This window comes from Condylostylus longicornis, unplaced genomic scaffold (assembly GCF_029603195.1).
Source record: "Condylostylus longicornis isolate FDR11 unplaced genomic scaffold, ASM2960319v2 ptg000014l, whole genome shotgun sequence".
Lineage (NCBI taxonomy): Eukaryota > Metazoa > Arthropoda > Insecta > Diptera > Dolichopodidae > Condylostylus > Condylostylus longicornis.
The window spans coordinates 1870745-1886150 of record NW_026577983.1 but is presented as its reverse complement, the minus strand read 5'-3'; the positions used below and the strand labels follow the sequence as shown (position 1 = coordinate 1886150).

The window sequence follows — 15406 nt, the reverse complement described above, 5'->3', positions numbered from 1 at the left end:
TCGAAAAATGATACTCACTTTTTATTGTAATTACATAAAGTGATCCCTGTATAAGTAAACCTAAAATTCAAAATTACTTAAAAATAAATTTAAATAATGAATCGAGAAATATAATTTTGCAATCTTTAAAATTTAATTTTTAATTTGCCTAAAATTTAAGAAAAATTTTAAATATTCAAGTCATTGCTAAACAATAAATCACAATTTATGTATGTACATATAAAAGTGATGTACAATAGGATCCTTCCGCATAATTTTCACAAAAATTAAGGAATATGATTTTCTTTTTTTCTAATAATTTCATGATTACATATATGTATAACATTCTTCTATATCGTAAATAAAAAAAGTCAAAAACCTTTTAATAATAGAAAACTTCCCTATACATAATACGTATAATATATTCAGACAGATATACCTAGTTTTGATAAGGGTCATAATCATAGCCTAATAACAACAAAAAAAAAAATTTTTTTTTTTTTTAATTTACCTAAAGTGTTAGATGAAGTATTACATATTTTCATTAGTTTGAATATTTTGTTTTTATGAAGAAACAATAAAAAAAAATCAATACATACTATTGTGATTGGAAATATAAAAACCCCCTATTGGCATATACCAAAATAAAAAAAATTTTTATTTTGTTATTCAAAAGGTCATATATGAACACTATCATCATTAAAAATTATAAAAGATTTTTTGGTAGCTTACAGGTTTTTTGTATAATAGTTACAAGTGGTATAGTTTATAATGTTGGCCATATACGTGTACGTGTATATGTACGTTTTCGATTTCCTAAGGTTAAAAATTCAAAATAAATTACTATTTTCATATGTAATGTACTTATTACTTACTTATATATATATATATATTTTATACTTATGTATATTTATTGTGTATATTATATGAAAAGGAAAAATTTAATGTGATATAAAAGGTCATGTAAAAGGTGATAAATTTATTGTACAATATTAAAAATCAGACCAAGAAATGTGGGTTGATTGAAAAATAAAACAAAAAAAAAAAAATTTTTGTTTTTATATTCTTTTCAAAATTCAAATTCATCAGCTTTACTGTACAAGCTGTGAAAATTTTTAATATGAATCAGTTTTTTTTTTATAATTATATATTATATCGGTTTATATGTATATAGAGAGGTACGTACATATATACTTAATAAAGGAAAATTCCATTATATAGAAATATATTTCCACATGTATGTATGTATGTGTTTTCTTGAATACTAATTGTAATTTATTGGTTTAAAAATTTCTTTAAGAAACGCTCTTAGAATGTAAAACACAGAATATATGTTCGAAAATAGCATCGAAAAAGGAAAACATGAAAAATACTCTGAACATTTTAAAGATTACATAATGTAAATGTACATAAGAATGAAAATTGTATATAATTTTAAAAAATATTTCACGTAAAGTCAATAATTTTCAAAAAAAAGAAAGAAATATTTTAGTTTATTTTTAAATACCTACATTATGAAGACAACGATTAAGAAGATTTTTTTTTTTACATAAAACCCTTACAAAAATTTTTAAATAATTATTGAAATTTTTTTAATACTTCGAATTATATATATGTATATATAAATTATTTTCAATCAATTAATTATTTCATTTGAAACAAAGTAAACTCAACTAAAATAAAATAATTTATTCAATATAAATTTAAATTGAAGTAAAATTTTTGAATTTAATTCCCTGCTTGGCTAAGTAAAATAAAAAAAAAATTTTCCTCAAAGACAATTAAAATTTTCTTCAATCCCGTCGAATCTCTGTCCAATTAACATATTCTGAATGAAATATGTGGAATTATATATACAGAGACATTATAGTGCATTATATACAGTGAGTATAGTATTTTTTTCGCTAAAAGTGATTATTACGAAGCTTATATGCATATGCAAAAGTTCATATTATTAATAAACTCTAATATTTTCTACACAAGGTATTTTACATTCAATGCTGTCCCCGAATCAGAATAATATAATGCGTCCAGATGAACAAAACGTACAAATAAAATGTAGAACTTTTCTTCTCCAATTATGAAAACGCGAAATTGGTTTTTCTGAAAAACGCCCAATTTTTACATTTTTACTTAATTTCAAAATTTATTCAACTTGTTATGAAAAATCTTATTTTTATTTTTTATTCTTTTTAAATCTTTTGATCTGCTTTGGCATTACCATCGAGTGTCAGACATACTGTATATTACTTAACAAGATTTAATATTTCTCAATGATTCTTCTGACTTTGTATACATAATGTTATACAAGCATTTAATTAAGATAAAATTTTTTCTTAAAATTATTTGTTAAAAAAAAAAATTTAGAAATTCTCTTATGATGAAACTACACTCGTGGCAATTTATTCACTTTTATTTTGCATACATAAGAATAACTCTCTGATGAGCAATAATCTTAATTAACATTTTGTGTATAACTAAATTTGCAAAAGGGTTTTTCTACACTAAAAGTATTTTATATAAAGGACTACACATACGTAGTTTCAATTTGATATTATATAGAAATAAAATAAACCTTCTATCTACATATAGTTTGCAATATTTTCTTGAAATTTTAATCAACTAAAACAAATTTTTCATTGAGAATTGATTTTAAATGATTTTAAATTTAATTAATTTTATTTAAATTAGCAAAAAATTATCTAATTATTCAAAAACAAAAAAAAACACAGATAACAGAAATAGTGAATTCTAGCTGAGAAAGTGAATGATGAAATTTTCAAGGAATTTTGATTTTCGCATGACAGTCTGTAGACGTGCTCGTGGTGAATATTTAAATGATATAACATTTTACATATAATTGTAATAAGCTATAGTGAAAATCTAAAAAAAGCCAATATTTATTGTTAACGACAACGCATAGGCGTAATTTTTGAAACACCTTATATTTTATAATAGTTAAGAAAATTTTGGAGGTACTATGATCAAGTTAAGCAATTTTCGCCTATATTTTAAATATTATTATATAATATAATTTTTATTTAATTTACTTTTATTTTATTGCATTATTGGAATTATATTGTAATAAATTACTTACTATTAAAATTTAAATTCTTAAATTACTTGCAACAAATTTTATAAATAAACATTAATGTTTAATACCTTTCTTCAAAAATACCCATGCTTTCCAAAATACAAGTATGTATGTAAGCTTAAATTTTAAGTTAAACATACTCGTATAGTACTACTACACCACGACTTATTTTTGGAAAAAAACTAAATTTCAAGAAACATTTTAAATAATTAAATAATAAGCTATTCAGTTTCTGCACAAATACGTTAGTCTGGTAAGTTTATTTATAAAACACATACGTAGTACATGTATGTATGTGGGAATGACTACTTCTTATTTTATATTCAGCTGCATTTATTTGTATGTTTCATAACAGTTTTCATTTTTACTCTCTAAATTTGGTAAAATGTTTTTTAAATTTAAAATTGAATTTTTTACTTTTGGAGTCAGTCAAAGCGTGGACGTAGTATTGTAAAGTCGGAATAGCAAAACAATTAATAATAATTTAACATTTATTTTTATAATTACATATCTAAATTTTCAATCGAATTTAAGAATTTATTTAATGTAAAAAGACCTTGAATTAAATAATATTATTATTAAAAAAACATTGAATTAAATAATATTATACTTAAAACAAAACCATTTCGTTTAGTCTTTTTATTTCAAATCCCACATGTATATCAAAGGCAGCGCCAAGTTTTGCGCTACACAATTTCTTCATTTTTGCTCATCAAAATCGTTCAATAAATATTTTACGTTGCTCCAGCATTTTATGGTCACAATTTTAATTTAAATCTTTAAGACATTTTGCCAAATTAAAATTATTAAAAATTTATGAAATTTGAATGTGCTGAGCAAAAAATGATTAAACCTGCTTATCGCAAAATTAAGTAAAAATCAAATTAATCCCTAAAATGTTTAGTAATTTTCAATCAACACGATGTTGCTACTTCCAACCTGCAAATAAGTTAATTTATTTATTTAATTTTCCAAAACTGTTTTATATTTTTGATTAAATTTGAAATATCGAGAAAAAAATTAATTAATAACAAAATTCCCATGTCCAATATTATTATCAATCATTTTTTTTTTCTCCAATGCATTTAAATATTAAATTTTTTATTAAATACTTAAATGAAATTATTTCTGGTATTAAAAACATTTTTATCATATTGAAATTGAAATTATTTACACATCCACAGCTTTTACACTCAAAAAATTTCGATTCAATTCATTACTATTGCTGCTTACATATAGTATATAAATATACACCTTTTATATCGGTACATAGATTCATATAAATTCGTGTATATGTACATTTACCTATAATAAAGTATATCATATACGCGTGCAAACAAAAGTGTACATATATATTGCTTACATGTTTCTCTTCTTCAGAATATCCATCATAATTACACCTCAGGGAAATTTTGTTTTTCATCTTAAATTTCTTTCGAATAAAAAAAAAGAAAAAATAATTTTTCCAATTTTCATTTATTTATTTTGCAATACTTTTTCTTAATTTCTTTTTTATTTTCTTTTTTTTTCGTTCATTTTGCTATTTACAAAGTTTGAAATTTTCACACATTCCGCAATCATTAAACATTGCAATATATATATATATATATAAAGTTGCAACCTAAATGTTACGAAAAATAATAAGCATTACCAAAAAAACGACTTTAATTTAAAGATGAAAAATTTTAACACTGTGATATTTTAAATTCCTTTACGAAATTCACTCAATTTTCATAAATTCCCTTACGAAAATTGATTAGAATTGGAAAATGCACCAAAACATTTGCGTTTTGCATCAAAAAATAAATAAAATAAACAACTCTCTCAATTTTAACTGTAAAAAACAACAGCTTCTTTTTGTCATCCTAAAATTAGTTGGAAAAAAGAGATTTCTAATTTCATAACAAATTTAGTGCCCTAAAATTACTCCGTCTCTGCTACTTTCTCATAATTTTCAAGAAAATTCTACATGTTCCCATAGCACAATCGCCCATCTCAATTGATTCATTATGATTGTAAATGCTTATACTACTTTCGTTTGCTAAGCCAGCCGTTTCTATGCATTGCTTTACGTAAATTTTAATATTCCTTTCAAATTCGAAATTATGCAAAAATTAAAAAGAACTAGACAGTTTTTCTCATGATTATTTTACTAATCTGTATTCTTTAAGATACCTCACTGTTACTTTGACGAATCGGGGTCTATATAAAAAAATACTTAATATATAAAAATAAACTTTGATAACTACACTCCTCCACATTTTAATAAAATTCACTAAAATGCTATAAGATTTGAGATTATGCAAATAATTAGTTAAAATTATTTTTGGTTATTTTAGACGGCATATTTTCAGACTATTTTTCTATGCATCACCTATTCTATAATGTCAGAATATTTTTTTACAATATTCTAGAAGCTGTGTGGAAGTTATTTATATTTTATTTTAGTCCAATGTCTAAATGCTGCTCCTTCAATTCTTCTTAGACCGCATTGAATTCGCATTTATGATAAAATCATTTATGATTTTACAATCATTTCAATTATATTTAATTGTCAAACAAAAATTTAATGCTTATATAAAAAATTATTCATTAAAAAAATATAAAAATTATGTTTTATTTATATACACACTATTATACCTATATTAAATGTGCTTATTTCAAAATGTTTATACCGAATTAAATATTAATATTGTCCAATTATTATTCAGAGTAAAAGAAAGAGAACGTAAACAAATGTTAATTCTTAACAAAAAATATTCTTCTCTTTATTAAATGATCCTGTCGTCAGAAGATTACACTCATAAGTATAATAATTAAAAAGGAAATAAAAATTGAAAAGGAAAAGAAAAAAAATTTTCTTTTTCAACTAAATAATGGTGCCTTTGCATATATATATATATATTTATATGTATGTATTATAGTATTGTATAGTTGTAAATAAAAACCAGCTCTGATTCATCTGTTACTTTACCCACATCTGTTACTTTACCCACAAAAGATGTAATTTCATACATATATATGTATTGACAGTTATACAGTTTTAAATATGAAAAACAAGTTCGTAATTAAAAATAATTCAGTGGACAATTATTCCAAGTTTTTTGTATAACATTCGTAATTAAATTTCTAATTTAATTGAAAAAAAATAAAGTCCTAATCAGAGAGGAGAAGTAAATATATACAAATATACAATATACATACACATACATACGACTTTGAATAGGCAAATAAACTTGCAAATTAAAAAAAAAAATCTGGCTTCCCTACATCTTTTCAAAAACATTAGTTACTTTAATTCCAAGCAAAATTATGAATGAAAGTTTTTTAATTCTACTTTACTTGGTTTAAAATTAAGAAATTTTTTATTAAATCTTCCCGGATGAAATCAATTTTTGTGGCATATTAAATTCGTTGATTCATTTGCAAACAGCGACCTAAAAAATTTTGTAACTCAGTTTTTATTAACTTGCAATTGCAGTATTCCATTATTACTGTAACTATCTAACGGAACAAATTTGGATAAAACCAATGGTTTTTAAAGTAGCACTTTCCCTTTAAACATGGTAATATATACTTCTTTTTTAGAAAGCAATCGTCTTCTTAAATTAGTTCATTAATATTACCAAAGTACCAAAGTTTTATTTTTGAAATAATAATTGCATACTTTGCGGAGAGAATTCTGTTAAATTCTGCAAAATTTCAAATAAATTTTACTTTAAACGATTAACAACATAATTATTTAAATATTCTTTTTACAGGATTTAATACACGTTAATATTAATTAACACCGTAATAAAGGTGTTAAATCTTGAGAGACTATTATAAATTAATTAAATAAATTCTTTGATAAAAAATTTCAATTATATTCAATAAAAATTTTTCATTATTTTGATTTTCCACTTTTCAATTTCGACATAATATCTACTCTTTTTTTATATTATTATACATACATACCTACAATATAAATATGATGTGGCCAGATAATGATGAATCGCATTGTAAATTTCCGAAATAGTGTTTATACTTAATATATGTATTAAGCCTTAATTGTGTTACTCGTACATATAAAATATACGTACTAATAAATTTTACATGTATTGAATAAAATCTAAAAATTTTACTTGTAGCCACATTAAAGTAGCTCTGAAAATGATTTATATAAAAATTTAAGACACGTCTTGTAAAGATAGAAAGCAAAGAACTCATATTGAAGTGCAGTTTCTACCACCAGATTTAAACCACGAAGATTATTATGAGTAGAGTTGATATATGAAATTTCAAACAAAGTTTTGTTCATTATTCATTTACATAAGGGTAAAAGTTGTAAAGTAGGTCTTTAAAAGAAATTCTAAATCCTGAGACTTAAAATAGTCGAAAAGTTGAGCAATTCATCATATTTACAAACAAAACTTATATAGAAACTATTAAACGAGAATATTTACGTTTCTCGAAAATCGAAAAGCGTATTTTTATTGAAAGCACGACATGTAAAATTTTATACAATCACAATACCTCCTACAATGTATGAAATGTGATCTGTTAAAATGTATCATCATTTTAACAGGTAACTCATTTTAAATCTTTATTTAATATAATTTTTGACATATTAACAAATTATCAACAAAAATCAATGAAATACCAACAGAAAAAAGAATTTTCCTCTTCATTAATAGCGATTTAAATTTCACCTCAACCACAGTGAAAAACATTTAAACTTGAATATTGTCAAAGTTTATAAAAGTAAAATTTTAAATGAAAATTAAATAAGGATTATAAACACTTACTTTATGTATATTTAAAAATGTACAGAATTTCCGAGTTTTTCTTTGATAAGAAAACGATAATTGTATAAATAATAATGGAGCTTATAAGATATGATGAATAAATCTACCTCATTTCATAATACGTTATGCTTATATGCACATTAATGACATGGAATATCGGACTTTTCAATAAATTTGATTTTCATACATTAAAAATTAATTGCCAATAAAGTACAGCATTTGACTGCAATAAAAATTGATTAATTTAAATACAGTAAGTAATCTAACATACTCTAAACTTTATCCAACAAAAGTGTTCCTATTGAATTTTGATTACTCATTCTCATTTTTAAACTTGGCCTCATATATGACAAATATCTTATTATGATAAGTTATAAAACTAATTTTATTTGTTCACATCATTAACAAAAGCATCAAATTTAATTTAATTTATTAAATAACTTCGTGATGAATATCTTTAACCCTTTGCGTCCCGAAAACTCAAACACGGTCTTAATTTTAAGTGCATAGTTAAAATAAGTTGCCTCAACCTGAAAATGAAGCGAAATATCGAATTTCGTACTCGGAATCGAAGACATGGTATCCATACAAATATGTCACCTGGGATTAATCTTAAAAAAAAAATAAGCAATTATGTGGAACGTAGCTCAATAGCACTTGGTAGGACAGTTTGAGCTATAATTAAATAGCGCTGAACACGACATCTTCTATAGGTTTGAGTATGATTCTCTTGTTGATGGAATATATTACTTTTCCTCTCGAAATTTCCTACCATCATTTTAACCTTTCATTTATACGCACATATATTATTTGTAGATAATGCAGCGTTTTCACGATATACTTCCTACAAACATAAATTTGAAATAGGAGCTTATAAATTAACTGATTCATCAAGATAACTTATCCCAGAATTGTCAGTTGTCCCCTAACATTTTAATTTTACCTAAACTCTTAAACGATTAGTAATCTTAAAAGAATAGTCCTGAATTTCACAATTCTTTTTTAACTTACCTATTCTTATTAAAAACCTCTCAGAAAAAACTAACTAAGTTTTGTATTCTCTTTAAGAGTGTTTTGTTGGGGAGAACCAAACTAAAACTGCCAATTTAGAAATCAATTTCAAAATTTTTGAAATGTTTATAGGATTTCTCAGTAAAAGCACCAATACACAATCGTTTAAACTGGTACGTAAAGAGTTAAAACATGCGAGTCAGTTCCGATGGAAAAAAACAATGAGCCTTAAATTTATCTTTAATTCAAGATTTATTTTTTTTGTTAAATTATTAAAAAATTTCAGAATTAAGAAATAATTTTATTGTATTTCATTTTTACAAAAGGTGATTACAAAAAAAATTGAAGGTTAAGTCCTTAATAATAAAATTTAATTTTTCAACTTTTGTTTTCTTAAAATCAAAAAAAAAAAAACCAAAAAAATTTTATTTAATTTTATTACTCCGGTACCATAGAAAATTTTTGCAGCTAAAGGCTATAAATTTATTTCAATGGAAAAAAGTATATATGTACTATACACGTTATATATATATATATATATATATATAACTGTATATACCTCATAATATATTAAAAATGATTTATAAAGCATGTATTTTGCAGACAATAAAACTTAAAAGAAAAAATAAAGCAAAGTAAAGATTTTCCACTTTAAAAGAATTTACCTTTAAAGTCGCGTCATACTTTTCAATTTTATGGGTTTAACTTTTTCCTCTGTTCTTAGCTTTTGTTAAAATATAAAGAAAACAAAAGCAATAATTAATTTAACTAACTTTTTACTTTAACACAAAAAAATATTTATTATTGACCTAAGTAGCTCGGGTAGGAAACTGTGCAACATCTTATAAATATTATAAAAAAAAATTCTTAAATTTCGCCAACTTATTTAGTGCGGATTTACTACATACAGTGTAGGTGTTTAATTTACAGTCTTCTAAAAAAAAACATAATTTCAAAAATTTCATTTATTTGTTATAACAATTTTGTTTTTGAAATTAAATACACCCCTTATATTAAACTTTTTCTTTTGTGAGAATTTTTAAATTTTTACTCAAAATAAATGGGAGTAAGCGTTCTAAATTTAACTATAGTATAACTATATTCAACTTACTGAAATTCAAAATTAATTACATTTTATTTTTAGGAAAGCTAAGGCGACATTTTGGGAAAACTATACAAGATTTGGTGTTCCGCACAACTACACAGAGGTGAGAACATTCATGTTCTCAATTACAGAGCAGTATGTGCGGAAGAGAAACTTGGCTAATAAAAAGGAAAGACATATCAATAATATGGAGATTTGCATAAATAAGAATTAAAAATTATGACCTATAAGACGTATGGACCCGATGTATGTACGTCTCATATTTAGGAAGTCGCCCACCCGCAAAACTTGTACACAAATAAAATCAGACGCCTAAAATAGAGTAATAGAAAACGTTGAATGCTCTTCATAGGAGTTTGAATGAAAGAAAGAAAAAATGTATTTTACTTTTAAGTCTTCAACTAAGCGTTTAATATAGTTTGTAATGTAAAAATTTTAATTCCTGAACCGCAACTAAAATGCTGTTTTGAATCAATTTTGAATATTTAGATTAAAATTTTAATATTGACATATGTACATGATGAAATCGTTACTGTGCTTTTGCTATCATTATTTTCTTCTTAAAATTCTAATATACTTAAAAATAATTTTTCAATCTTAAATATTCTTAAAATTATATTAGTAATTTATTAAAATTTAATAAAAACTTATAAAATAAGTATTTAAATTGTAAAACTTGCATTGATACAATGTGAATTATTAAAGCTATAATTTAATATATTTATATGTATATGCACATAAGTATATCATGTGTATTATTAATTATGGTAAAATTTCAACTCTAGCACTAGAAGATGTTATATTTAAAAACTGTAATTTTTCAACAGAATTTCGAAAATTGCTTGGCAAAGTTTCATTATCAAATTTAGGAACCCTTAAACAAAAAAAAAATATTTTTTTTATTAAATGCTAATTAATTTCAATATAAAATTTTACCCAGTTAAAACAAATGTTTCTAACATTTTTACTAAATTGTCGGATATTCTTAACTCACTTTCTGAAAAGGGCTTTAGATCTCTTTCAGGAAAATTAAATATTAAAAAAACATCATCGCCATGGCCACAACCTAAAAATTTAAAATTTTAATAATTGGTTTTTATATTAGTCAATTTAGATAATTTTTAATGTAGTAAAAACTATAGAAGAAAAATAACAACAGCGTCATGATACTACAAAATACAAGTGAACTAAGGCCTAAAGGAAAAACTATAATTTGCAATAGCAATAAAAACCAAATTACCAAAATTAATATCATCGCGCATAGTTATATAATGTGCTAAGCCGAATGTTGCCGGATTACTATATACATAATTGTAAATCGGAATATTTCCATTTTCCTTGTGTAATCTCCATGATTTGAAAACACCATCTGTGATTAATTCTTTTGTGAAAATTCTTGTTAATTTGTCAAAATTTTCCAATGTCACTGTTCCATTAAATATACCAACATCTTCGTATAATTTTTCTGTATAAATGTCCAATTCTTTTCTATTATGAATGCGTTCATTATAAAATAAAATAACTGGTAAGAATTCTTTGTAATGTTCATTAAAATAGTCTAAACCTACTGTTCCATCACCACGGAATCGCAATAATTCAGCATTTACAAAAACTCCATCTTCACTTGTACAACTAGATAAATAAGGAACACGATTTGTAAATCCTTTACGAATCAAATTCTCTGGTTTTTCTAGTAATATAGCATCATTAGATAATGGTGATTCAATTGATGGTGCCCATATTCGACCCGGATGATATAAGTAAATAAGAAAATTTTCAGTCGTTCCAACTATATCTTCCGCAGGTGCTTGTTTTAAACATTTTTTTATTTCAATAGTTGAGATTATATTTGAACAATTAAGAATTTTAGCAACTTTAATAGTATCTTCTAATGGATTAGGATTTATAGCCCAGGGACATAGTGCTGATCCACTAAAAGAAATTGCTGCTTTTATTAAATTTTCTATACCAGGTTGTATAATTTGAAATTCAACGCTAGCACCACCAGCAGAAAAACCTGCCATGAGAATGTATTGTGGATCTCCCCCAAAAAATTTTATATTATTGTAAACCCATTCAAGGGCAACTCGTTGATCTTTTAAACCCATATTGCCAGATATTTGATCATCTTCTGTGCTAATAAATCCTAATGGTCCAAGACGATAATTAAATGTAACCAATATTAAATTTTTATGTTTCATTAATGTATTTTCTTGTAAAACATCTCCTGAACCTGACGTAAATGAACCTCCATGTATAAAAAAGACAACTGGTAATAATTGCTCCGTATAAATTTTCGGTGTATAAACATTTAAATATAAGCAATCTTCTGAGCCGCGTATATAATTTGCTAATGCTCCTGTTTTGATATGTATAAAAGCTTCCATACATAAACAAGTATTTGCAGATTTCGTTGCGTCACGAATTCCTTTCCATTTTTTCAATAAGGGCTTTGGTGATTCAAAACGTTTCTCTCCTATCGGTGGCTCAGCGTATGGAATACCTTTGAAATAGTAATACTGACCATTGAATAATCCAAAAATTTTACCATTGGTAATTTCTAAAACAGCAATTTCGGATTCAACTAATTTTCTTATTAATAAAAAGTATAACAACAAATAAAACAAAAACATTTTTAAATTTTATTATTTGAAGAAATTCGGAATTTTAATTTGAAAAAACACGTCCGCAATATTAATGTGTAAGAGAAAAACTAAGTTAACACGATTATTCAAATGACGAATTTTATATTTAAATTAATTTGATTGTTATCAATACATATTTGAGGGTCAAGCATAATCTGTACGGTATTCCCTTACAATATCAATTGAATACGTTTTAAAAATAAGAGGAGGTTATCATTAGAATATTCATATATTTTAGAAAATTTCATGTATTTGTATAAATATAAGATAAATATAAATGATTAAAATAATCTAATACGAAAATGTTTATTCGTTACGTCACCGTTTGGATTTTCAAGCAAAATAAGGGTGACAAAACAAATAACAAAGTGTAAATTTCTAAAATTCAAAATAAGTAGGCATTTGAACTTTGTTTATTATACAGTTTTACTATTACTAGAAAAATTTGTAATTTATTTTACTTATTTATTGAAATATTTTTTTATATATTTGAATACGGTATTAAAACACGAATGAAACCTGTTAATATTAAACATAGCAATAATCAAAATAATCAAAAGAAATGAAAATAATAATTTAATATTTACAAAAGGAAGGAAAAGGAAAGGGAATTAAAGTATGGGAAGAGAAAAGAAAAACAAACAAATGCACTACTTGCACATTCTGACACGCCGACGCCCATCAACATCACGCGTAACGGAGGTAGAGAGACTATTCTAAAGCGAAGCAATGCTAACAAAGAAGGACAAAAGCTTATTCCGGCTTGAGTGGCGAGGAATCTCAACCATTGGCGACCTAAAAGATCTACTTATAATAATTATATATTAAAAACCTAAGGAACTCCTCAGGAGCTCAGGAAAAGTTTGCTCTTAAAGTTTAAAACGTATAAAATCGCAGATAACTTAAGATTACATTTAAAAACATTGCAAATTCATTAGTATCTGGATAGTATCTGGATTAATTAATTAGAAAAGGAAATGTTTTGATAAAATGCGAGATAAAAGCTGAAACAATATTAAAAACTATTAAAATATTTTATTGTTTTGTTTAAGGAAATATAACCATTTGTGTATATGTATAACCAAAATATGTATATATATATATATATATATATATATATATATATACATAAGCGTATTATATAGAGAATTACATAGAAATTAACTGTGTGCAAGTGATTAAAAGTATGTATGTATAAAAGAAAAAACTTACAAAATATAGTAACTGATAAAGCACATATTAAATAAAACAAAAATTAAATTTTTAAATTAATAAGAATATTTTTTAATATTTAAGTTTAGACAAAAAGCTTTTAGGCTCAAATATTACAGGAAATGCTTTTGGGAACAGTTTCATTTGATACAAGTAACATAATCAAAATTTTGCGCATGTCTTTTCCCAAAATATTTCCATCGATACTCAAATTTTCATAGAGTACAGATGGACATATTAAGTACATATGTATGACACAATTATACACACACGTACATACTTATTTGTAGTGTTATTTGTAAAGTTAATTACAAATTTGTAATTTGTAATGTTAAGTTAAATTTACATATATATATTAATTACGTTATTTAAATTATGTTTTACTCCTACATAATTTACTTTAATAACCCTTCAATATCTGAATTTGCCATATGAAATTTAAATTTTTTTTTAATTTTAAATTTAAAAAAAAAAAGTTCATGAGACAGCGGTAAAATTTATAAGAGAGGTCTGCGCTACATTTCTACATTTCTTTATTGCAGATTGAATTTCCGAACGCACTTTATTGCAGCCAGTAATTTCCGACGATCTATATTTTCAGTGTATATAGCGTGAATTTTCGAACGTACTACAAGCTGAACTTTCGAACGTACTACAAGCCGAACTTTCAAACGTACTACAAGCGGAACTGAATAAATGAAAACCTCCAATAAACATAACTGTTTTAAATTTTACATAAGCCAACGGTTTTATCCTCTTGATTTTTTTTTAATACATATTATAGTTTATATTTCAATTTTTCCTGTTTGTATTTGAATATTTATACACCATTATAAATGCGCATCCATATTTTTCTGTCACCTATTTTAGTAAACTTAAAATTATTTTTTTTTATTAATCACGTTCAATACATGTTTTTACGAACTTATTGCTTTCTAACAGATATTAGGGGATTTTCGATAATTCAAATGAATATGCACTTAAAACCCTAACTAAAATCTTAAAAATCTAACTTTTTTTGCATCATTGTAGATCTACAGGAACTGACTAGTTTACTTTCAGATTTTTAATCTTACATTTTTCTGTGATTCTTTTTTGAATATTAAAATATTTTTACCGTATTGAAAAAAAAATTAAAAATACTTTAAGTACGCCATGATTTTCAAACGTGCTTCTTTTGCAATATTTGTAGATTTATCGAATGTTTTATAACAAGGTCTAAGTTAGAAATTAATTTTCAAATATCTCCCTAATAGAAAGATGACCGAATTTTAAATGTTTTTTTAAAAGACGAATTAAATAATACCAAAACGTTCAATTAAAAACTATTTTATACTAATAATATTATGATGATCACTTTCTTTTCATAAAATGAAAGGTTGGGATACAGAATTAAGTTTCAGTCTTTTACTTAAATTAATTATCAAAATTATAAAATTTGTAAGGATTTTTTTTTAGCTTTCGTAAAATAAAATTTAACTAGTAAAGGAAAATATAGGAAAATTTATTTCCAGTGTGCTTACTGAAATTTATACACAACAGCCTTTAATTTTCGCGTTTTACGTCTACTATA

General features: G+C 24.3%; 1 protein-coding gene across 1 annotated transcript; it reads right to left on the bottom strand.

Annotated features, from left to right (window-relative positions):
* Window positions 1–10729: 10729 nt before the first annotated feature.
* LOC129605765 (esterase-5B) lies at window positions 10730–14990 on the bottom strand. The gene is made up of 4 exons (XM_055515693.1): window positions 14986–14990; window positions 11217–12568; window positions 10913–11042; window positions 10730–10850 (listed from the first exon to the last, which is right to left on the bottom strand). The coding sequence occupies exons 1-4, from the start codon at window positions 14988–14990 to the stop codon at window positions 10739–10741; spliced, it is 1599 nt and encodes a 532-aa protein (XP_055371668.1). The 3' UTR covers window positions 10730–10738.
* Window positions 14991–15406: the final 416 nt, after the last annotated feature.

Bases quoted from the DNA above. Each gene is read 5' to 3' on its own strand.
- LOC129605765 (XM_055515693.1), bottom strand. The intron at 11,043-11,216 runs GTAATTTGGTTT...TTAAATTTTTAG, and splicing joins GCGCGATGATATTAATTTTG to GTTGTGGCCATGGCGATGAT. The intron at 10,851-10,912 runs GTAAAATTTTAT...TTTTTGTTTAAG, and splicing joins GAAACATTTGTTTTAACTGG to GGTTCCTAAATTTGATAATG.